The sequence below is a fragment of the Sinocyclocheilus anshuiensis genome, unplaced genomic scaffold (assembly GCF_001515605.1).
Source record: "Sinocyclocheilus anshuiensis isolate Anshui unplaced genomic scaffold, SAMN03320099.WGS_v1.1 scaffold999, whole genome shotgun sequence".
Taxonomy (NCBI): Eukaryota; Metazoa; Chordata; class Actinopteri; order Cypriniformes; family Cyprinidae; genus Sinocyclocheilus; species Sinocyclocheilus anshuiensis.
The window spans coordinates 566483-591169 of record NW_015544197.1 but is presented as its reverse complement, the minus strand read 5'-3'; the positions used below and the strand labels follow the sequence as shown (position 1 = coordinate 591169).

At 36.7% G+C, this 24687-nt stretch overlaps 2 protein-coding genes across 2 annotated transcripts in view; both read right to left on the bottom strand.

The window, feature by feature from the left end:
* The window catches only part of LOC107696768 (ras-related protein Rab-6B-like), an 82000-nt gene that overhangs the window by 41503 nt on the left and 15810 nt on the right, over nucleotides 1-24687 (bottom strand). The window contains exon 2 of the mRNA XM_016497263.1: nucleotides 4954-5012. Coding sequence (XP_016352749.1) covers nucleotides 4954-5012 — 59 coding nt within the window. The remainder of the gene's footprint in view (nucleotides 1-4953; nucleotides 5013-24687) is intronic.
* LOC107696767 (solute carrier organic anion transporter family member 2A1-like) overlaps nucleotides 18555-24687 on the bottom strand; it is a 47690-nt gene continuing 41557 nt past the window's right edge. The window contains exons 16-17 of the transcript XR_001635124.1: nucleotides 22562-22564; nucleotides 18555-18564 (exon numbers count right to left, since the gene is read on the bottom strand). The gene's annotated coding sequence lies outside the window, so the exon portion shown is untranslated. The remainder of the gene's footprint in view (nucleotides 18565-22561; nucleotides 22565-24687) is intronic.

Below are 24687 nucleotides of genomic sequence, written 5' to 3'. Positions count from 1 at the left end.
ACTCCAAAGGCCCCACTCCAAGGGGATAGGGATGATCACTTCCATTTGGAATTTGCCCGGTGAACGAGTTCAGTACCGATACTCGTATCGGTGTTGTGCCGAATACTGCACCCCTGCCAGATTATGTACCTCCTCTTGGAGTGGGGACTTTGGAGTGAGCAGGGCACGTGCATGCTATTATGTAGTCGTTTGGAATGCACTTGGCAAAGTAATTTCCTCATTATCTTCAGCTGGCATGTTCCCGTGACAACGCAGCAGGGTGTCTCCATCCCTAATCCTAACCCCTCCCCCACACCTACTCCTAAACCTACCAATACTAGGTGGTGCATAATCTGGCAGGGTGCAAATTTAGGCACTACACCGGCACACCCCTAATATACCACCAACATAAATTGCAAGCAACAATTTTAAAATAATGCCATTTCATTTCCTGGAGTATGTGTCTGGTAGCTGAGGTCTATTTAGGGAAATACAGGAGCTTTTGTTCTAAATGGTCATTTTCTACTCAGATTTCTCTCTAAATGTTGATGTAATACAGACTCCGACAGCGATTAATCTACATCAGATGGAAAGTCATAAATATGCAGATGTGCCTCTCTCATTTTGCATAGAGCAGAAGATTGACAGATGATAGGAGTTGGGGTGATGCTCACTGCTCTTCTGGCATATGCTATCATGAAAGCCCACTGCTAGACATTACACTATTTGAAGAGAACAGAACTGAGCTGGACGATGATATCACTGAATCAACAATGAACTGACTGAAAAATTGACTGTTTACTATTGTCCTCTTTTTAGAACTGCTCTACAGCAGAATTGAATTTGTTATTTATTTATTTATTTTTGCATTATTGACACACTATTTTCTGTTTAACACCGTAAAGCTGCTTTGACACAATCTGTACTCTTCTGGCATATGCTATCATGAAAGCCCACTGCTAGACATCTTAAGATCAATCTCAATGTTGAGAAGCAGCTTGATTTGAGCTTATTCAAGAATATGTAAATTAGAAAAGAGCTGGTATCCCTTCCTCTCTCCAGCGTAACTGTAGAGAGTAACAGCTCATTAAGATGCCTTTTACTTCTCAAAGGTGACACTGATGAGGCAGTATATTTTATTCATATGCAGATGACACAAGAAACTGTTTGGTTTAAGTCAAATTCAATTGCTATCAATGAACCTCCTCGAGCAATAAATATAACTGCATGGCCACAGTCATTAATGGCGGTCTGAAACGAGATTCTGGAATCTCAGCTTCATTAAGAGCTCTTTTTGTGTGTTTGGCCAGAGGAGAACTGTTTTTTTTCTCTCCATTATGTCACAGATGGAGTTTGGATTCCTTGGCGCTGTTGACTTTGGCTTGCTTATTTGGGGACACTTAAAGGCACAATATGTACGATTTTTTTATTAAAATATCCAAAAACCACTAGAACAGTGTTATATATTTTGCTGACTTGTGTACTTACATTATCCCAAATGTTTCGAAGAATGTTTAAATCCAGAGAAATAAGCAATTTTAACTAGTGACACGGACCGTGTCCATAGTGTCATTGTGTCGCCTGCCAATGACGTCATACACCCTCGATTTTCGGTTGTTTTGTAGAAAACTTGGAAACACCAAAGACGACCGCACAGAGTAGTATTATAATAGAACTTTCAAATGTATCCAGTATGATAAAACAGCACTGCTTTACCCCACATACTCACGACCGGAAGGAGCGGTAGCGCTAAAGTGTGGTATAATAAAAGTTTAGCTGCTTTCGAGCCATGTGTCGCGCTCGTTCAGCGGCCTCGTTTCGCTTCGACGGCTTTCAGCCTCACTCTGCTTTATACTACAACGTTAATAAATCATTAGCTCATCCATGAACATGATTTCTGCCCAAGTCCCGTCAGATTGCTTCGGCTGTGGGGATGTAGATGACAACTCCCATGATTCCACACTCAGTCACGGCGTCATCAAACTATGCCTTTTTTTTTTTTCTTTTTTTTTTTAATGCGCGCCCTCTAGCGGCGAAAACTTCCATATTGTGCCTTTAATTTTTGGCAATATTGTCGACTTGATTCCATAGACACTATTTGAAGAGAACTGAAATGAGCTGGACGATGATATCACTGAATCAACGATGAACAGACTGAAAAATGTACTGTTTACTATTGTCCTCTTTTTAGAGCTGCTCTACAGCAGACTTTAATTTTTGCATTATTGACACACTATTTTCCTGTTTAACACTGTAAAGCTGCTTTGACACAATCTGTACTGTTTAAAGCGATAAATAAAAGTGACTTACTTGACTTTTCTTTAAAGTCATGATGAAACATAAGAAGCAACATTTCCAACACAGGCTCATTGGAAATACGTTACTGTGACAAAATTTCTGCATAACCTTGCGGACAGAACACTACGGGTAGATTTTGCAGCACTTTTTAGATGACACTTCTACAAAAGGCGCTTGTTGATGTTTTACTGCCACTAATCTATTACTAGTCTAGTCTATTTCACCTGGAAACTGCAGTGAAATGTATGTATGTAGTTTTGTCAACTAGATGCTCCCCAGAGACAGATCCCCTGCGAAGCAAACAGGCCGCCAAAAACAACACTACTCTGCACCTGTGTTGCAGCCTGGAATTAAACCACGCCATGCTGGTGTCATCTGGTGTCAACTGGCCCCCCGACTGAGCCTGGTTTCTCCCAAGGTTTTTTTCTCCATTTGTGTCACCGATGGAGTTTTGGTTCCTTGCCACTGTCGCCTTTGGCTTGATTAGTTGGGGACACTTGACTGATTGCACAGACCACTGATCTATATAAATGACTGGATCGCTCATCGCGTTCTAAACTTCCATTCAACGGTGAAACCACCGAAAGTGTTCGAGCGGCCATCTTACTATTCCCTACCGGCGGAGAGCACCATTGACTGACAGCCAAAACACTGACTTAAAATCACCCAATTTGAAGCGTATCAGTCACACGGGATTAGTTTTTAAGATAAGTGTATGTAAATTAATTTTTACCAAAATGTTATCTGCAATGTGTATGGTCTTTTCGGGCAGGATAAGCGCTATATTGAAATCGTTTAGGTGGGTGTGTCAGCTGCACACTTGCCTGACACAGGTGACTGATCCAACAAATTATAACTAGTTATGATTAATTATTCATATTTCCCCTTTGAGCTGATTCGCTACACAAAATATATTTCTTTATGTACTTTATATAACTTTATCTATTGTTTTGAAATTCAGAGCTTACCACGCATCAGCTTGGAAATAAAGCTTCATGTCTTTAAGTCCGTAGCATACGAATGTCAGTGTTATGTCTTTGAATACGTTATGATGTGTGTATTATTTTATGTCCTGAGGGGGCTATATCTATTTCAGACTCCTCAAGATTGCGGAAATTCTGTGGCATTTTAGCATTACAGTTTCCAGGAGTAGCCTAATGTGTTTAATTAATTATTAATTTAACTGACGTTTAAATCATTAACTGCTAAAAAATGAATGCTGTTAACCAAATCATTGTTAGAAAAACATTTGCAGTTACCGTACTGTACGAATAAAAAACAACATAATTACATAAACCGTGAACATACAAGGCGAATACATACAAAGCATAAATCTTAATTCAGATTTCATGAGCACTTTGTCATTTGCATATGTTGTGGATTTCTCAGTCTGATGTTCATCATGTTCATCTGATATTCACTACGGTAATGTATAGGACACGTAACTTTTTAATACACAGGGGAAATTCTCGACATTAAACAAATAACCATTTGCATGCTCAGGAGGTTTGCGTTGTAAGAATGTACAAGGATACTTAATATATAAAAACGCTGACTCGTTGGGTGATGTTTTCTCATTAAAATCGTACGATTTCCTATAGAGTGTATGGGAATGCTAGGAAATGCATATACCAATATGGTGGTGCGGCGGCTTCACTTTTATGATATCATGAGCAATCCAGTTCTCTATTATAGATCAGTGGCACAGACACTATTGGAAGAGAGCTGAACTGGATGATGACATCACTGAATCATCAATGAACTGACTTTAGCTGGAAAAAATGACTCTTTGTTGTTGTCTTCTTGCATTATTGACAAACTATTTTCCTGTTTGACACTGTAAAGCTGCTTTCACACAACCAGTATTGTATAAAGCGCTATACAAATAAAGGTGACTTGACTAGTTTTGCAGAAATGCAGGCAGAGTCAAAAAAAAAAAAAAAAGTAGGGTGGGGGCTTGGTTCTATCCATCAGTTGTTGGTTGGATTTTAAGATGTTGGTGTTATACTCAAAATGAATGCGAGGTGCAGTCTATTGTAGAATGGTGGCATACGTTGGTTGTTTTCACTGGAAGATTGAGTTGTAACATTGTGATGAAACATTACATATACAGTACATGAACGAATTGTGAATTTTCATGATGACTTTAAAATCATCTTGGGGGACAAAACACATCTCACATGAGGTGGATTCTTTTACCATATACCAGCTCTCTCACAGGTTTAATTAAAAAATATGAAGCTCATATAGACAACACTTCCCTTGAGATGTTTCAAACAGCATGCTTTCCACCCCCACATTATTCAACAATTCAACAACAGTCTATAACAACCTGCAGTGTGCTTTCACTGAAAATCTGGATTCCCATTTACCAAGAGTTTCGCTACACAGTATCATATGCAGTGTGATAATGAAACTGACCATATATGTATATTCATCTCTGCTGCTGCTGATTCAGATTAGTTTGGAGGTGAATATAGGATGAATAATCTAATTTTGCAAATGTGTTTGTGATTCAATAACCACACAATCATGTTGAACATTTATAATGAATTTGGAAGAATTGTCTTCACAAATGAAAGACTGAACTCAGCCCATTATGTTTTCTGAAGAATGCTGCACAATAAGGAGAGTGACAGAATGACAAGGACGTCAAGCGGCCCGCCAGCTGCCTACCTGATACGTGTTGTCAAAGCTGTCGTACATGAAGCGTGTGATCAGGGAAGTCTTCCCCACTGTAAGAGAACAAAGAGAAGAGAAACATTAAAATAGAAGCCATTTGAAAGCAGACCGCGACTGAGGAAGCCAGTGATGCCTGCCTGGGCTTACTGGATTGATTTGCAAGCTGTGGGATGCCAACTGCGCTAATTGAAACCTCTGCCAAGAGATCTAATCATTCAATAGGAGACTAACCCAGAAGGTCGTTATGGAACCATTGAAAATTATTGCATTAGGACTAGTCTTTAAAATAAACGGTCCAAACGGGGGTTCTTGCAGTGATGACATAGACGGAACAATTTTTGGTTGCCAAATAAACCTTTCAGTGAACAGTTTTTAAAATAATATTTTTTTTCACAGTGTGAAGAAAATTTAAAAAACCTTTTATCACTATAAAGAACCTTTTGTGTGGTATAAAGATTTCATGGATTTTAAAGGTTTTTGTAGAACCACAGATGCCAATAGAGAACCTAAACTATCTTAGATGTAAAGATTAAAAAGGATTTCTTTTATGGTAAGAATAGACTCAATTTGTCGTCATCTGTCATATGAGACACAGAAATTTCCACATCATCCAGAGCAGCACATAACGGTGTTTTATTTTCACATCTATATTTCATGAATGGTAATATTCTCAAGCTTTTTGAAGCTCCTTCATGCAAGCAATAAAAAAGGTATTAAAAAGGTAGATTATTTAGATTTTACTTCTTTTGAGGCAGGTTTATTAAATCTAGGGCAGAAAATGGTTTAAAATATCCCAGTAATAGCATCACAGAACCTAAACTCAGATATGAGACTGCAATAAAAACATCAGCACAACTGCATCTGCCCTGCTGACCTGAGATTCCCCTGAGACACAAGAGAAAAAACACAAGAAAATCTACCTGTGTAGATAAATGGATGAATTTACCCACACCCACACATCCACACACAGAAAATAACTCTGAGCTACAGATCAAATAAAGGAGAGAGCAGGATTTCTCATGGCTGAGAAGTTTTCGCAGCGAGTTGACTGGAGACTGCAGGTCACAAGTCATTTAAATGCTAATTTTCCCTAAGACACCGATCTGTCTCTGTTTAAAAGCGAGGAGGATCAAAATTAATGGCACTCATAAGGCTTTATCTATTGCTTTTGAGTAAATACTGAATTATGGTTTGGGCTATGCCCATCAAACAAACCATGATTATTGAGTGCAGACGAAACCGCTGGATGGAAAACGCTTGTACTCATAGGGAGTGCTAGCGGAGAGATAGCCAGTCGTCCCTGCTATAGCCAATGCTGAGAGGCAGACGCTAACATACATAACCCATCAGCTCCTACTGCATCAAGACCAGTGGGATTAGAACATCCACTTCGATTTGCTTTGCTAAAGCAGCAAATTTAGGAGGAAAAACTGGTAATTGGATTTCTTTTTAAATGGTATTTTCTCTAGGAAATACTGTACAACAGAGTTTTTCATGTTTCTGAAAGAAGCCTTTTATGCTCATCAAGGCTGCATTAATTTGATCGAATATAAAGTAAAGTAAGTAATATTGCGAAATACAATTAACTGTTTTCTGGTTAATATATTTTAAAATATAATTTATTCCTGCGATGACAAAGCTGAATTTTCAGCAGCCATTACTCCAGTCTTGAGTGTCACATGATCCTTCAGAAATCATTCTAATATGCTGTTTTGATGCTCAAGAAACATTTACTATTATCATCCATGTTGGAAACAGTTGTTCTGCTTATTTTTTTTTGTGGAAACCATGATACTTTTTTTTTCAAGACTCTTTGATGAATAGAAAGATCAAAAGAACAGCATTTATTTGAAGTCTTTTGATGAATTGAATCCTTGTGGAAGAAGTATTAATTTCTTTAAAAACAAAAAACAAACAAACAAAAAAAACTTACTGACCCCAAACTTTTTAACAGTTGTGTAGTTTGAAGCCTACACAGAGATTTAAGTAAAACAGATCATCATTCCTGTGAACAGCAAGCAATCTTTTCCTTTCTATATTCGGTCTCAAATGCTGAAACTCTGTTCCTAATGGATAGAGTTGTGGGCATCTAATTTTAGTCCTGTTAAATATTTAATATGATGTCGTTTATTTGAGCAGAGGGCATCCAACATTTTTCGGTTAATCACCTATTCCAGACAACAGAGCAATAGCTAGACATAGGGCTTAGCGCTTAGACTTTACTGTGATAGATTGGATTTGGTGCTTTGACTCCACTAAGAGCACCCATTAGAGGCACAATCAGATAATGGATACAGGATAAGGAAACGGGAAGGAAGAGACTAAAGTAACTAAAGTATTCGAAAAATGTAAGGGTAAGCTGGCAGTTTAATGGGAGAAGCTGCAGATAGATTAAACTAGAAACAGAATTTTGCCTTCTATTTTTAAACCACATATACTGTATACCACTAAAGGTACATTTAAAAAGTGTTCAGTGCTGCACAGAGAAGGCAAACATGTATTTACACAGAAATTACACTACCATTTTAAACTTTGGGCTCAAACAGCTTCAGCTTTGCATTACAGGAATAATTACATTTTAAAACATATTAACAGGGAAAAAAAGTTGTTTAAAATTGTAATATTATTTCACAATAATATTACTATTTAATGTATTTCTGATCAAATGCGGTTAATGAAATAATGCTCAATAATAAATGTGTACAATCTCAGAAATAAGAAGAAATTAATCTTTATTTTAGATACAAAATTAAGAATATAGAACCATGAAACTAATGCAAATATAAATGATAAAACAAAAAATAATACATTATAAAATTGTATAATAATCCATATCCTGTCATGACAATTTCAAAGTTTAAGACTGCTCTGATGCTGCATTGCATTGACACAGAACTAAAGTAGCATTAGACAAGGACCACTCAGTGTCATGTTCTCAGACATCAATTCAGAAACATGATTATTATGATAAATTAATGAATAAATTAATTGAATCTGTATTTTAAGTTGTGTGTCCAAAATAAACACTCGCCAAGCAAAATAAGTAAAAATGGGCACTGGCAAGATTGTTAGCAAATGCATCGCAATACAAAATTTGAAGTCAAACTGTTAGAAAGATTTTCTGACCCTCGCTGATGTAAGTGATGCATGCAGTTCAGGAGACAAATAAAATACCTACAATAGAAAACAGTGTGTGAGGTGAGTATTCTAGCAACTTTTATCTATATCTAGAATTCCTATTTTTTCCTCTAGAACACCTTGTGGTGTTGCAAAACATGGAAAAAACTATTCCTTTACATTTTGTTGAGAAGACTATAATGGGCTATTTAATGTCAGGACAACCTACTCCAAATACGTTGACAACGTGCCACAAAAGGTCAATGTGTTTACTGAACTGTATCTTATTTCCTGGGCAATAACAGAGGAAAAACACTTCAATAGCTTTTTTTTTTAGCTAACACAATATTGTATTCACTTGTATCAAAATTTACTTTCTAAAATAAACCCACCCTGAGAAATATATCCATCGTTTCAGCTTCTTCTAAATCCAAATCTTATTAAAGAACTATACTGATAAAACATGAATGCAACCGACAGCAGTGGCTTCTGGTATAGAGATTCCCGTCTTTGATATCTCTTTAATGCACACTCGAGGCGCTGCCTGATAAATGTTAGCAGACATGCCAAGAACTCCAAGAATTGAATTTAAAACAGCTTTATTTCATCACTATTATATATTCATGACAAATCCACTCATGTATGCTGGTAAAATCCTCAGTACTAATGTTGTGAAACCGCATTTCGAGAGAGAAACAGGCTGAACTATGTAAAATGCCATAGACAATCTATCAGCAACATCAATTATGAAAGCTTATGCTTATCGGTCTGGCTAATGAACTTTATTTTAGACATTTGTTATCTTATCATGCAGGAATTATTTAACTGTAATTAGTGCTTCTGATAATTAGCATACATTATTTAGCAGCATCTTTGCACGGTGGAAAACGTAGGGCCCTCTCTTGATTTTTCCCAATTCTGTGTTTTCGGTTTTAATTTTTCTGGATTCCATTTTAGTGGTTTAATCAAACCATTATTTTTTGATTATCATAAAATAAAAAGAAATACATTTTCTTTTTTTCCCCTAAATTCAATTTTATTTGCTGCTTTAGTTTTTCCAGATTCTGTGTTCTATGTTTTAATTCAAATTTATCATCAAAAACTGTGGAAATTAAATGAATTATTAAAACTTCAGAAAACAATTGATTCAATATTTTAAAATGTAAATCAAATTAAAATATACTGTATCAGTCTGTAGTTAACAGCACAGGGTACGAGGCCTTTAAATGAGACATATTATGCCCCTTTTTACAATATGTAATATAAGTCTCTGGTGTCCCCAGAATGTGTCTGTGAAGTTTCAGCTCAAAATACTCCACAGATCATTTATTATATAATTTTGAAAATCCCTTTTTTGAGTGGAAGCAGAAACACGCTGTTTTTTGTGCCTGTCTCTTTAAATGCAAATGAGCTGCTGCTCCCCACCCCCTTTTCCAGAATAGAGCTGCGCCATTACAGCTCGTACCTGCTAAAAAACATCTGTTTTGGTTCTGATTATCATGTTTATCGCGCTGAAATCATGCGTTTTAAACCATATTAGTTTAAACTTCTGATATACGGTTTTCTGAGAGCACACATCCGAAGCACACGTACAGAAAGCGGCTGTCACAGCATGTGAGTACTAAACTAAGTTCTCATTCACACACAAGTTTACGTTAAAAACACACATGAGCTACAAAAACAGTCGGTTATGTCTGGGAAGGTAAACAGCTGGGAAATAAATCACATGTTTATTTTAGATCTGTGTGGCAGCAGCAATATACAGTAAATAAATCAATAAATTCACTGCTCTCGTCTCCTCTGAGGCTGTGTTCTGTGCTCGTCTGTGCAGCCAAAGACAGAACAGTTAGCATGTTTTACTCAAACTTTCACCATGGCATTGGAGCTGGTACACCGTTGTCGCTTGCGAAATCTAATGACGGCACCATGGGTGTAAATTTACAGATTAAGGGGCGGTAATATTATAATGAGATCCCTTTGCCACATCACCAAGGGAGTGAAATCAGACGCGCTAGTTTTTTCAGACGCTTGCAGAAAAAGGCTTCCCAAAACAAAGTTACTGCTCATGCCCAACATTTTTCTAATTTACAGTAGATCTCTATCTTTAAGCCCTTTCAAGCCACAAGCTTTTGAAATCTTGATGTCAAAATCCAGCATTTTTCCAAAAATCCCTGGCGCCTAAAGGGTTAAGAGAATGGGGGAATACAGAGTGATCTAGATACCGCAGACATACAGTATGTCTCTTTCTATGTGCTCATCTCTCTACTGCTACCCACAAACTTGAATTTTCTGATTGGCATCTCAGCCATTGGTAGCCTCCATGCCTGCACTTTGCCATTAAAAGAATCGTTCATTTAAACATTTTGTCATCATTTACTCACCCTCATGCCATTCCAAACCTATATGACTTTCTTTCTTTTGCAGAACACAAAAGAAGAATGACATGAGGTTGAGTAAGGTGGCAGAATTTTCATTTTTTGGGTGAATTATCCCCTTAAAGTATGTCTGAATCCCTCTTCCCAATTCATTTTACTTCTGTAATGTGACATGTATGAGCTTTTGACCATGAGGATGGAGCTATATTGCTAATATACATGTCATTTGAAAAAAAAAAAAAGTCAGAATAGACAGAATAGTGTGCTGCTATACCATCTACCAGGGGTTAAAAGGGTCATGTTAACCAGTCAAACCCTGGCCCCTTGGTTGCTCGTACCAGTCCTAAAGAGTGAGAGCACCATCAGTGCTGTGAGTCTTACCGGGAAGGAATCTGTGGCTCAGCTCCTACTTAATTTCTCAAATTCTGCATGATCGTTTATAATGAATGTCTGGAGAAACAAGACTTTCAGCAGATTTGTGCTGCAGCCTCATGAATCAAATGGGAAATATTTCAAGTATGTTCATGTACAGATAAGAAGATTCATCATTTATAGGTTATATAGAGAACAGGGATGGTTGAACCACTGCTTGCTGTAACCTCTGCAGCTCAGTGTTTTTAATTATGATTTATCACAAATGTTGATGCAATTTTCTGCTACAAATCACTCCTAGTGGGTTTAAGCAAAATCTTATAACACATGATTCATTTTCATGATATATACATTTATAGATATATATCACACCATAGATACATTTGATGAAAATAAGATACAATACCAACATTTTAAATAGACATACCACTGAAATGTAACAATTCTCAATACCAATTTCAGTATCACTGCATAACTAATACTGGCCTGACTAAAGTAAATAAAATGTTCTCAAACTTACCAAAGACAAATAAACAGTAATAAAATAAGAACAAAGAAACAAATTACTAGCAATAGCAGAAATAAAGACAATTAAATAGTTTACATTTTGTACATTTATTTTGTTAATCAGATTTACTAATTTTTTATATTATTTTAATTATTTTTATATTAACCCCATCCTCACATTCAGTCCATGACTTTTCATATTTGGGTAAACTATCACTTTATAAATTTGAATTTATTTGAAAGTGACTTGAAAGTTTAGAGTAAATGTTATACATCACATTAATGCTATGTATCATATATCAAAATAATCTGATAACTCAGATGGCATAAATTCTGTCATTTAACGTTTATTAGTCTAAATGCAAATTATAACCCAAAAGTGAAAACCTTTTTCTTTTTCCTTAGAAACCTTATTCTCTTTTTTTCTGTATATCTATGCTATTTACATAAATAGACTTACAATTTATAATCTCAATTTATAAGGGTGGTCAAAAAGTATATTTGTGATTTTATCCCCTCAGCTAATTTCTAATTGGTAAGAATTGCTGTGTTTTAGCTCAACAGTGTACATATGTTGGTGCCAGTTTCCAGATTTCTGCTAGCACAGTGTCATGTGTGTTTTAAATGAAGGCCTCCCGACTGATCAATGTCCCTAAAAAACCATCAAACCTTAGCTCTTCATGCTCCCTATTCAGCCCAGCTTCCACCCACCTTTAGCACAAAACTGTTTCATCTTGACATTTGGACAAATCAATATTTTTTTTCTTCAGGGCCTGAGACCTATCGATTGGCATTAAAGTCTAATTAATGTGGAGAGGTGCACTGGTCTCCCTCAGACACAAAGAATAAAGAGCGGCCCTTTGAACACTTCTCCCTGGATACTACATGAAGCCCAGTAGAAGCGCGAGTCGCTGGCTGATTTAGCTCTGCTATGTACAAAACCTTAGTTGTAAAGAGCCGTCGATGCATCAGCATCAAAGCTGCTCACATCTAATGCTTGCTAACATGGTCATGAAATTTGCATATGCAAATGTCTCTCCAGTGGAACTCCGTTAATTAGGCTTGGGTGTTGCCACGATGAGGCTAGGCATTGTTTATTGTGATTTGTTGGTATTCACAGTACAGCATAATGGTGTACGATTCGAATCCCCCACTGTTAAATGTCGACCATAAAGACCGGTGGATCGACTTATAATTTGCTTATGTTACAAGCCAGCTTTAGCAACAATATGGGGTGCAGTAATTACCTTGATCTAAAGCCTCTCTAGAGGTACCTCTTTTTTGGGAGTTTGAATGCAAAAGAAATATAATGTGTACACTTTCATATTCAGGTTAGCTGAATGTCCTTTGTGTGCTACAATAACAACAAAAAACGCACTTTAATGGGCACTACGAGAAGCTTTTGCTGGATGCAGTGCATCTGATCCAAACACCCCTGGGAGGTCACTAGCTATCAATTATACAGTGTTGTCAAAGACAGCTTAATATGCATAAGTGCTGTGCTTGAAGTCACACAATCGAGTAATTAACAGGTTTCTCCTTTAATCAGGAGTGCCCCCTATCTGTCTGTTCAAAGGCACTGCGGTGTGGGGTTGCCATCATGAGGCCCAATTAAAACCAGTATAGGAACATCTGCTGCCCCTAAAAAGCTGTTATTAGGCATCTTAACCTGCAGGGCCCACACACCTCTAGACTGCCAGATTAAAGTCTTGCACAGTTCGGCTCAAATGAATAGATGGAAAGGAACAGAAACCACATGCTAACGGTTAAACTTTAGACAAGCAGCCACACAGAGAGAACACTGATACACACTTCAGAGAGAGAGCGAGAGAAGAAAAAAAACCTTTATGGGCTTTTCCATTACCGTAATGATGGTTTTTAGACAGTGAAAAATAAAAGTATACACAATAAAAAAAAAAAGGAAAATATGTGCTACATGTGCTATGGAACTGTACTCTTTATACTTAGGCTGGTTTCATATGGTTTTGAAAAACGATTATACAATTTTCAAAAAAAAGTTTACGTTTAAGGAATTTACAAGTTGAATACATGTGACTGCATTGTACACATTAATTATTATTTAAAAAAGGTAAAACTTTTTTTTAACAAATTATTATTTTTTTCTTTTTATATTTTAAAGTATTTTTATATAATCATTTATTAATAAATATCATTATGTTTTGGGGAGTCACACCACATGGCATTTTACAATCTGAATTAACTGTCATAATAAATCTGATATTTAAATATACTTGACTTAATCATGAAGATCTTTAGTTGTTGTATATATATATCACAATTTGCTGTTATGTTTTTTTTCCCTGCATGTTGGTCACATTACTTTTTCTAGTTATGAGGCCTTAGAATGAACAATTAATTGAATGTTAGTTTTTGAATAAATTATTAGACAAAAAAGACAGAACATCTTGCTTTTATGATTCAAAATCCAATATTATCTAAAAAGAAAACAGGACTAAGAATGTGTGACTAATTAAAACATGATTGTTGACTAATAAAAAGTCAGTCTGGGTTATTTCTTCAGAGTTTCAGGCTGTACAGAGTAAATGACATTCTGAACAGCATCAGCCCACACAATTTTACTGTGGCCTGCTGGAGAAAAAACAAGTGTTCTTTTAGGGTATTAAATAAGGTTCAGACAGATTAATGGTAAAGGTAATTGTAGAAGCTAATTAAAAAGATTCTGCGCATATGGCACCTGAAAGGAGGGCTTTAATTTATTTTATCCATGAACACTTCTGTCAAAACTTCTTCCTCTACTTCATTAACTTCAAATGATCTCAAAATTAGCAAAATATTACCTTTTTTCATGTAACTTCAATGCTATTTGCATCACACTGAACTGGACCATTGTTCAGTTTAAACCACTTTTTTGTTATTTTCTTTCTTTTTTTTTTATTTTTTTTTTACAATTTCTAGTATATTTCCCTATAACATCAAATAAACTTCTATTTTGATGAATGTTGACCTATGAAGATGTCAGAGCTCCAGCTTTACATGCTAGCAATTTAGTTGAAAGAGAAGCTTTTAGTACATCAAGGCTGTTGCGTTGCATTTAAGAGGTCATTCATACAGGACATGTTCTTGCATTCAAAATGAGCCAGACATGGAGGAATGGAACATAATGCGTCTTGAGATTTTTCACATTTTTAATGCAAGTTTTACAAATGTAAAAAAAAAATCCAGCACCCATGACAAGACAATACAATAGTCAAAGACATAGGAGAACGAATTAGGTCAACATTAGGTCAACGGACCCAATGAAAACAAGGACAGGGTAAGAGTCAATAATAAAAAAAAAGTGGCCAAGAAAAACTAAAGGAAAATGATTTTAAAATATGTTCATTTTGGTTTCATATGGTTTTTAAAAAACTTTTACACTATTTAAAAAAATGTCCCTATAACTGTCATAGTGTAACATTAAGTAAATTGCAATAACATATCATTAATAACATATAATTCCTTACACCTTGAATAAATGTGTGCATATCTTAATCATTATTTAAAATATTTTTTTCAGGGTAACAAATATACCACACATTTTACAAATATCATGAATTCATAGTTCATAAACATCATGTTTTTATATACATCATTGACTCATAAAAGAACAGAGCCATAATCAGTCTGCAAGCTAGTCTCTTAAGAAAAAGCATCTATAGCTGATTAGGCCGGTCCAGCATGAACAGATGCACGTTCTCTCTGAGGGTGGCGTTTACCATCTCCAAAACAATGACATCTCCCCGCAGTGATCCCTCACTAAAGCATGCCAAAGAGAAATGGCTCCTGCTTTACCCTCTGGGGCTTTGCCATCATGCAATCCCACTGAGACAGAGAGCCAATCAGAGCCCCGCGCCACGCCCTGGGACTGCTTCCCGCTTGCCAAGAGATGGATAAAAATAAACGACAGCCGGGCGGCCGTCTCCACACGACACTGGGACGTGAGCCCAACACACCGGAAAGAAACGTACAGCATCAAAAATTCATTAGAGAGAACAGGAGAGAAGAGGAGAGAAGAAGAAAAGTGATGGGGCTAAGAAAGCAGAGGGGGTGAAAGTGGGATGTCAGTAGAGACGGTAGATATGGATGTTTGCTCTGTCTGGTGTTGACTCGAGAGCTGTGAATGTGAAGAGACCACCAAGCAGATTAACTTAACTTAAAAAGGTAAATTCCTTCTCCAAAAAAGCTAATTTTATGTTAAATAGCAGCATATGCTGCTATAAATATATGAATACATTTTATGCACGGTATTGTCAGCTACTTTGTCTGTTTTTGCTCCACCAAAGAAAATACTGTCAAACAAGGCACAGCAGAACCACTGCAACTGTGAGCAACAAGTCACAGTTGTCTGATTGATTCAGCAATTTTGAGTGAATTGGATAAATGAATGACTCAGTGACTCACTCAGTAAGAAATGCACTTCCTGAAAGAATCAGCATTTTTGAATAAATCGGTTGAATGATTAAGTGACTCACTCATTAATAAATACACTTGTTTTGCTCCTGAAAGAATCAGCATTTTTTAACAAATCGGTTGAATGATTCAGTGACTCACTCATTAATAAATACACTTGTTTTGTTCCTGAATGAATCAGCATTTTTGAACAAATCAGTTGAATGAATGATTCAGTGACTCACTCGTAACTGATTGATTCAGCAATTTTGAGTGAATTGGATAAATGAATGACTCAGTGACTCACTCAGTAAGAAATGCACTTCCTGAAAGAATCAGCATTTTTGAATAAATCGGTTGAATGATTAAGTGACTCACTCATTAATAAATACACTTGTTTTGTTCCTGAATGAATCAGCATTTTTGAACAAATCGGTTGAATGATTCAGTGACTCACTCATGAATAAATACACTTGTTTTGTTCCTGAATTAATCAGCATTTTTTAACAAATCAGTTGAATGAATGATTCAGTGACTCACTCGTAAAAACAGTAAATTGTAAACTGCTGAAAGAAGTCAACATGGACTCACATCCTTTGCTGAGCGTCCAAACAAATGTAGAAACAGATATAAAGGCAAGTGGAGTGATACAAATAATGAAATGGTCCCATAATTATATTTGTATAATTGTATATACATAACTATACTTTTAACAAAAAAGCTGTATTTAAACTCTGATAGTTTTAAATTAACAATTTTGCTGGAAATAATACCACACAATAATTAATTTTAAACAATATTATTGTAAATAAGGATTCCAAGACTATTATGTCATTCTCACAATTTTGACAACACTTCGCTGGGCCTATAGGGCAACTGGCTTGCCAATGAGATGACTCAATATCCTCCAAAGAAAAATGTACTGTCTGTAAAGACAGCACAAATTCATTAGGGAGAGACGAAGAAGAGAAAAGACATTAGATTAGGATACGGCAGTGCAGCGGGTTTGCTCTTAAGAGCTCTAGCAAGTCATGTTTGCATAATTAACTCAGCAATCAGGAAGCTCGCAGTATGTTCTTCTGAAATTATCTTTACCATCCAGTCAGGCATGAAAAGAGCAATAGACAACGAGCTGTTCCCTATTCTTTCCGGAGAGAAAAATATATGACATTTTTCTGTAAGCATTTTGTCTATAAGCACCCATTTTCAGCTTCTTTTAAAGATATTAAAAGTGAAGTGTTTTTTGTGACATGCTTCACACAATATGTTAAAACAGAGGCAACATTCGTAGGTGGCTTCCTAAACAGGATTCCTAAAAGTTTGATTTTGGTGTGGGACTATGTGTTTATTGGATGGGTCAATATTTGAGAAATTCAATTTCATCTGATGATGCTTCTGGCGCAGAAATCACACACTTTACTTTTAACTGTGACATTTACATAAGTAGATTATGTTTCCTTCCTAACTTATAATAAAAGTCCAACCCTATTTGCTTTCTGGACTTTAGTCCCATCACCTCATTCCCTTTGTCCCAGAAATAATCCCAGATTTTCAGGCTCTTTTGATGTACTGTGAGGGTATCGTTCAGCAGGATTTGGAAGACTACTGTATGTAATCCTCTTTCAGCAAAAGGAATGAATGGAATGAGTAAGAAATTTCTCCATCCATGCCCCTTAATGGTCCTCTCAGAACTCAAATGAAGCCTGAAGACACACCTCTTTAGAAGAGCCACCTCCTGTAAAATTAATAAAATGCTTGTTTTATATGAAAAAAACACTCTATAACATTTGTCAACAGTCGTCAATAGTGATCTGATCTTGTACTTTAACAGTATCTGGATTGTAATTATTGCAGGATTCTCAAGGCCTAATCTCAATTTCTTGTGTAATATATTATGTAGAACTAAAATCCTGATATCAGAGTAGGACATTGTGAGTTTTACAGACTCTTGCAAATAAGACTCCAGGCTGGTTTGATGCTGGTGGATCAGCAAAGCCATATTGCTCACCAATAAATATCTAAGCTGATCGACCACCATGGTTTTTCTGGTGGTGCTGTTTGACCAAGGAAGTGTTGCTGGTTAAATGATGACAGAATCTTCATTTTTGGGTGAACTTTAATCTATAGTCAATAGGCCTTGTTAGAATCTCTGCTGAAAAAAATACCTTAAACCAATCTAAGATGACTAGCTGGTTTTAGCAAATTTACATAGCCAGAATTTAAATTAATTAAAATTCAAAGAAATTCATATAACCCTAATAAATTTATAATTTTGTAATAATTTCAATGCGTTTTTGTAAGAAAAATATCCATATTCAAAACGTAATAATAACTTTAATCTAGCTTGCACCAACAATTGTACACGGAAGCATCTCCGGGAGGATGATGTATGAGTTCAGCGTATTACGTTTTAAATATGGTTATTTTTCTTACAAAAATGCATCGATTCGCTACAGGAGGCCTTTGTTCACCCCCCCCGGAGCCGTGTGAGACACTTTTTTTTAATGGATGGGCGCTTTTTATTTCACTTCTTTTGGACTGAAGCACTGCAACACCCGCTGACTGCAATGATAGAGCTTGGAATAGCCAGGACAATTTTTAATATAACTCCGACTGGATTCGTCTGAAAGAAGAAAGTCATATACACCTAGGATGCCTCGGGGGTGAGTAAAACACAGCCTAATTTTCATTTTTGGGTGAACTAACCCTTTAATGTCTCACAATGCCATATTCTGTTAAATCTATTTGAATAGTAATTCAATAAATTTCCTGTCCTTTGAATTCAGCTTTCTCTGAGAAGTGGCCAAATCAACTGAAATTTGAACTAATAAATTAAAAGGGAATTGATTCTTATTTTCTAAATTTTGCCCAACCCTGCTGACCAACTAAGCCCAGCTCCCAGCATAAGGCGTGGTTCTCAAAATGTGTGACCGTCGCCCAAGTATATTTTTTCTTAATCCTTAATGCTCTTCTGCTTATTTGTGCATCTCCAGCAGTTCACTCCTATTCAAGTTACAGGTCAATATTGTAAATGCAACAGACATCAAACACTGGGCTTTGTAAAGGGCAAACACTGAATATTTCCCACTTGCTAAAAAAACAAAAAAAGTTAATAAATAAAAAAATAATAAAAAAGAAGAAGAGATCAGATCAGGGCCCTTCACTCTACTGCAAATGACTCTTAGCTGAACCATTCACTCTCCAATAGCACGGTCTAATGAAGCGTTTTACCTCCCTGGTATAAGGGCAACGCGCACACCAACAAACACGCACCAAAACAGTGACAACAGATTTGAAATATATGACTCCAGAGGGGGTTATGATTGCCTTGAGAGTGATGATGGGAGTCATATGTCTGCCATTTGAGACCAGTCGGCCAGGAGAGGCTGGCTTAATGTTTCAATGTTTAAATTAGATTCCCTTCAACCACGGCGACTGACTGACTGAAAACTGAAAGACTCAGTGAAGTCTAAACCTTGAAGCGTGTCCAGTGAGATCAGGTGAGCATGAAACTTTCCTGCTGACACCAGCGGCGCTCTGATAAAGTAAAGTGGCCACAACATGCAAAGCTTACATAAAGAACAACAACCAGCACATGTCAGTGCGTCACTGTACAAATGTAAATGATGAAACCCAAGTTCTGATGGTAAAACTCAACAACTAAAATAAGGACAATACAGATCACAATTCTACAAGAATACACAGAAACTAGTCCTTCAAATCACATGTCTCATGATGTATTATTCTAGCTGAATAGTTTCAGCACTTAGCCCATGTAATGTATGGAAGGTAAATGTTATGTTTGCAACTACATCATTTGGTGGGCATTTTCCATTAATGGCTTCTCAAAAATAGCAGTGTACTCTGATGAATACATTTTTGCATATAAAAATATAGAATATAGGAATACATATAATTTAATTATAGTTAAGCAATATCACATGAATGACACACGCTGGTCTTACACAAACATTTTATAAAAAAATAATTTAATATTGTTTAACTTCCGTTTTAGACACAACATTTGTCTATTTTTGACAACAAAAATAGTTTGCACACTATAAATATGAAACAAGCAAAAAAACACTTAATGTGAAATAAAAATCACAGTTTTACTGACCTTCATCAACGACTAATTTGGCTAGTAATTTTTACTTTTTTTTTTTTTGCCATTCTGGAATATTGTGGTTTACGAACATAACCTGTTTGGAAAGTCTTTGTGCTATTTTTCAAAAAAAGAGTTCCCAACGTAAACCAAACCAGTTTCAAAGCATCTTTGAGCAACACACAAGATAATTTCAAATTGACCACAAGTGTGAACTGGACTTCACAGGGTATTTCGTCGTTAAGTGAGATTCTAATCCAAGGGAGCAAGCATTCTGTGAATGCATAGGGAATAAGCGAACACTACATCACTTCACAGGGGAGAGAGAAATGTACCCACCATTTATTGCATATCACCTCAGTACTGCAAGAAGTTTGACTAAAATAAACACAGTAAAACATTTATGAGATTGCTGTGATTTTTTTGTAGATTAATTAGTTTCTGGTGTGGTTTGTGCACAGATGTTTGCGGTAAAAGTGTGCAAGATGTGACAGTTACAGTGCAACTATCATGATTAAAGCTAAATATAAGCAAACTATGTTTATTTTCACAATAAACACCACAACAGACATTTATCACTAGTTTAGTGCTTTCAAACATGATAATTTATATTCCTTCAATTAATAATGACTTAATACATGGATGTGTTATAATGGATGTGTATACATACATTATTGTCATCATACCCCACACTGATGACGTTGCATGGTGTTCCGAACAATGCATTTTGCCAAGTGAAGTGAACTTTACCAGATATCCCATGTGCAGGGAGAAGTGTGCGGTGAACATAGGCGGAGGGTGAACCAACTCCAGGGTAAGGCTAAAAGCAGCCAAATGTATTAAACATCATAAACCCGTCTTTTTAGGCAAGAACCAGACATGGGTGTCATGTAGGCTAATAAAACATGTTTAATGGGACTGAATTTGTATTTAATGGGATTACAATTTAATAAAAACATTAGAAATTGATAATTATAAAGCGTTTCCTTTCTACAGTTCTTCAAACAGCGAATAAATTATATAGGCAATAGAAAGTGACATTATCACTAACTTTGATCTATCCCGAGTTTAAGCACTCTCAAAAAACAAAACTACCGTTATAATCACTGAAGCTGTATACACTGTGAAATTAATCTCTTACTTACATTGTACGTACATCTGCGCTTTGTTGTTTATGATGAGAGAATTCGCAAGAGTCCGGAATTCAGTCAGAGAACGTGCAAGCACTCAACAAAACTGATGAGTTTCAGCGATGACTCAACTGAACACCTCTGATTGGCCGTTGCATTCCTAAGCTTAACAGAATTGTGTGTGATTGGATAAAATGCTCAACACTTTAAAAACGCCTAAAATGAAATACGGTGCAATATGATCAGATCTTAATTTAATGCCACAATCGACACTGGCTATTCATTTTCACTTTGTTAGCAACAGACGTAATAGATTTCATTTGTTTGTACAGGGGCATTTTTGTCCAATTTAGTGCCATTTTTGCCCCAAGTCCCCATGGCCAGGGCAGGGGAAGGCCTTACACATGCTCCGCCTATGGCGGTGAACAATGCATAGGGACCCTGTCAATTTGTAAGGCAGCTACTGCAGTGGGGTTTTGAACAAATCATTTGTGAATGATTCAATGATTCACTCTTTAAGACAGTCACTAATCAACAAGACAGTCACTATCTCTTTAAAAATGTACCAGCTGAGCAACTCTCATTGAGATTAATAAAAATGCTATTATTAGATATATAAGTATTCTAGACCTCCTTACGCTAGAAAGGCCACTCCATAAGACACAACACTCTCATTGATTAAACAGACATGTACAAATGTTTACCTTTTCTAAAGAGATGGAGAGTTCGCTTGTGAGAGGGCAGAGGAGAATTTCTACTCCCACTGAAGCTGAATTATTGATCTCTCCTCATTTTAACTTTGGCAGTAGAGGTGGGCACGCATTTAATTAACATGGGCAAACTGATTCGTAAGAGATTTGAGCAAAAGAACAGCTAAACTGTGCACAGTACAACCCTGCTGAGTGTCATGCATAAGGACACATTCCAAGGACACGAGACAGGAAGGATTAAATATGAAAGGCATTTTTCTTTCCTTCTTTTCTTTCTAATAAATCCCCAAATTGTCATGTCCTTTTTCATTCCTCTCAAACTGACGACAGCAAAAATATCTGACAGGTTTTTGACATGAATCAAATTACAGGATACATCCTAGACAGGGTGGTAATTATACGGAGAACTTGCGCCAGGCTCTGCGGAGCGATTCTAGCCCTCCTCCGTATCTCTGGAGTCCGTGCGTCATAGAAAGTGACGTCCCGTTCAGTGCAGCAGTGCTGAATATTGCATCTCTGTCTCCTACTCCTACTTTTTTCTTCTTCCACCAACTTGTATGTCTTTCTTATACTTTCCGAGCTCTCTTCACTGCCTAGTTTCTTAACTCTCTAGAGATAACGCTAGTCTTGTCTAGTTAGTGTCTAGTTTATGCAGTGACGCATTGCTGTTGAACTAAGCTCCATCTGTTACAATCAACCCTGCAGCCAAGACCCTATAAATGGCCTCCTTGTGTAACCGTGGCCTCCTCGCCCTTAGCGGAGCCTCCCCATCTGTGCTGAACTCATCTCCATCTGCAGCCCGATGGCTCTCTGACCAGGGCACACCACCTACAGCTCATTATCAAGGTAATACGGTGGATGAAGGTCAGTCAGAACGCTCTGAGCTTTCCTCTCTCATAGTGACTTTCATTTATAATACTTGAGCACTGAGCACCATTTTAAAATGGTTTGTGCCAACAAATCATTACTATAAACAAATTAATCACTTGAGAATAGTTGCTTAGCATTTGTAATTGTTTTTATCATTTAATATACAAACATCTATTTAATAAATGTACACAAAGTAGGCTGCCAATACACATGATACTTTATTATGAATATTTATAATACTCTAAAATCTAAAAAAGTGATCAATCATAATACATGAGGATTGGACACAACTGTAAATTATTTGCTGGTAGATAGCTAATTATTATTATACACCAACAACAATATATTAATAATATTATTATCATAATAGTGATAACACATTATACACAAAGCAGGCTGTATATTCATATCATATTCATAATATTAGACTGGTTTAACAGTGTTTTATAATTAGTAGTTTGTTTAGTTAGCCTAAAATCAGTAAACCAGTCCGGCCTGACCAGGAAAACCATCTTATGATGGTTTAACTTGTTTTTCGTTTGTTTTTGTTTGTTAGTTTTTAGTGTAATATTTAACATTATGCATTGCTAATAAAATATTGTACAAATGTATTTAATTCAGTAAATTTACATAAATCAGGCTGCTGGTAGTACTTTATTATTAATATTCATAATCTTAGACTGGTTTAAAAGTGGTTTATTATTAGTTTTTTGGTATCCCAGTTGATCTAAATTCAGCAAACCAGACCGGCCTGACCAGGAAAACCATCTGCCCCCCGCCCCAAAGGTGGTTTGCTGGTCTTAGCTGGATTAAGCTGGTCTAGGTAGTTTCCCAGCAAGACCGATCTGGTGTTCATCCGGTTTAGTTAGTTCAAAACACTCCTCAACACAGAATGATTGCCATCTTGTGTTCATGTGAACCGCACGGGTTGCGCTATGTGCAACAGAATTCCCAAACAGCAAGTCAATCAATTAATTATTCAGCTGTAATTGGTGTCAGAGGCCTGTCAATATCAGCAGCCAGCAGAAGCAGCCGAGTCACGCCTCACATTAATCATGTGACTGCTGCTCCGAGAACCATAAACCCTCAGAGTACTGACTGACAAGGCTGCCAACTTCTGCCATCACACAGATCCCAGTTTAAGATGGAAATCATCCAGATAGCATTTTAATTAGTTATGCAGAGTCTGGGCTAAAATACAGTCTGTTTGGAGAATTTAACAACACCTGTCTGTCAATAGAACTCTGAAAATATTCTGTGAATAGTTCATTCATATCTTTACTTTATGACCTTGCTTATATTCTTTTGAGGTGAAACACAAACCTAATGCATTCCAGATTGCCTAAAAAAAACATGCGGCTTTAAAAGAAAATAGGTGTCCAATCAAAAAAGTACAAGCCCACACAAAATGTATAAAACTTCACTGAACTTCTCTGACGTGATGAGTTCTATTTCAGTTTAACCACTTTTTTTTTTTTTTTTGTCAAGACTGGTTTAAAAATACATTTCAAAACAAAACTTTAAAACGAAAACGTGCATGCCGAGTTCTTTCTTGTGGGTCACTGCTAAAAAGCAGCTCACTGAAAGGCACATCAGTCAATGCCACTGGTGCGTGAGCACACAATTTGTCACTGAGGTACAGTACATAAAAACTGAAGAGCACTCAAAGTTACAGATGACCAGCACGCTGATCCAGGGAATTCAATTACATAATCATGTATATTGAAAGAATAAAAACCGGCCTATTAGCCACACTAATAATGAACGAGGGAAAAACACATTACAGCTGCCATTCAGTTCTTTCTTCATTAGGCCTGGGGAAGAAGATACCACCAAGGCAAAAGAAAGGAGAAGAAAACCCCAGTTTAACAGTGAAAACGCCTCAGGTTACGTATGTAACCCTAGTTCCTCGAGGGAACGAGACGCTGCGTCGAAAACGCTAGGGGAACGCCCTTCAGCGTGACGGGCTCTGAACCTCGTGTGTAATCAGACCAATAGATGGGCGAGACGTCACGGCGGGTGACGTAATGACCAGGAGGCTATAAAAGCACATGCGGTGAGACCAGCATCAGCTCCTAGGAATGAAGCAAGCGCTGGCAGGGACGCCGGAAGTATGGCACCGAGACGCAGCG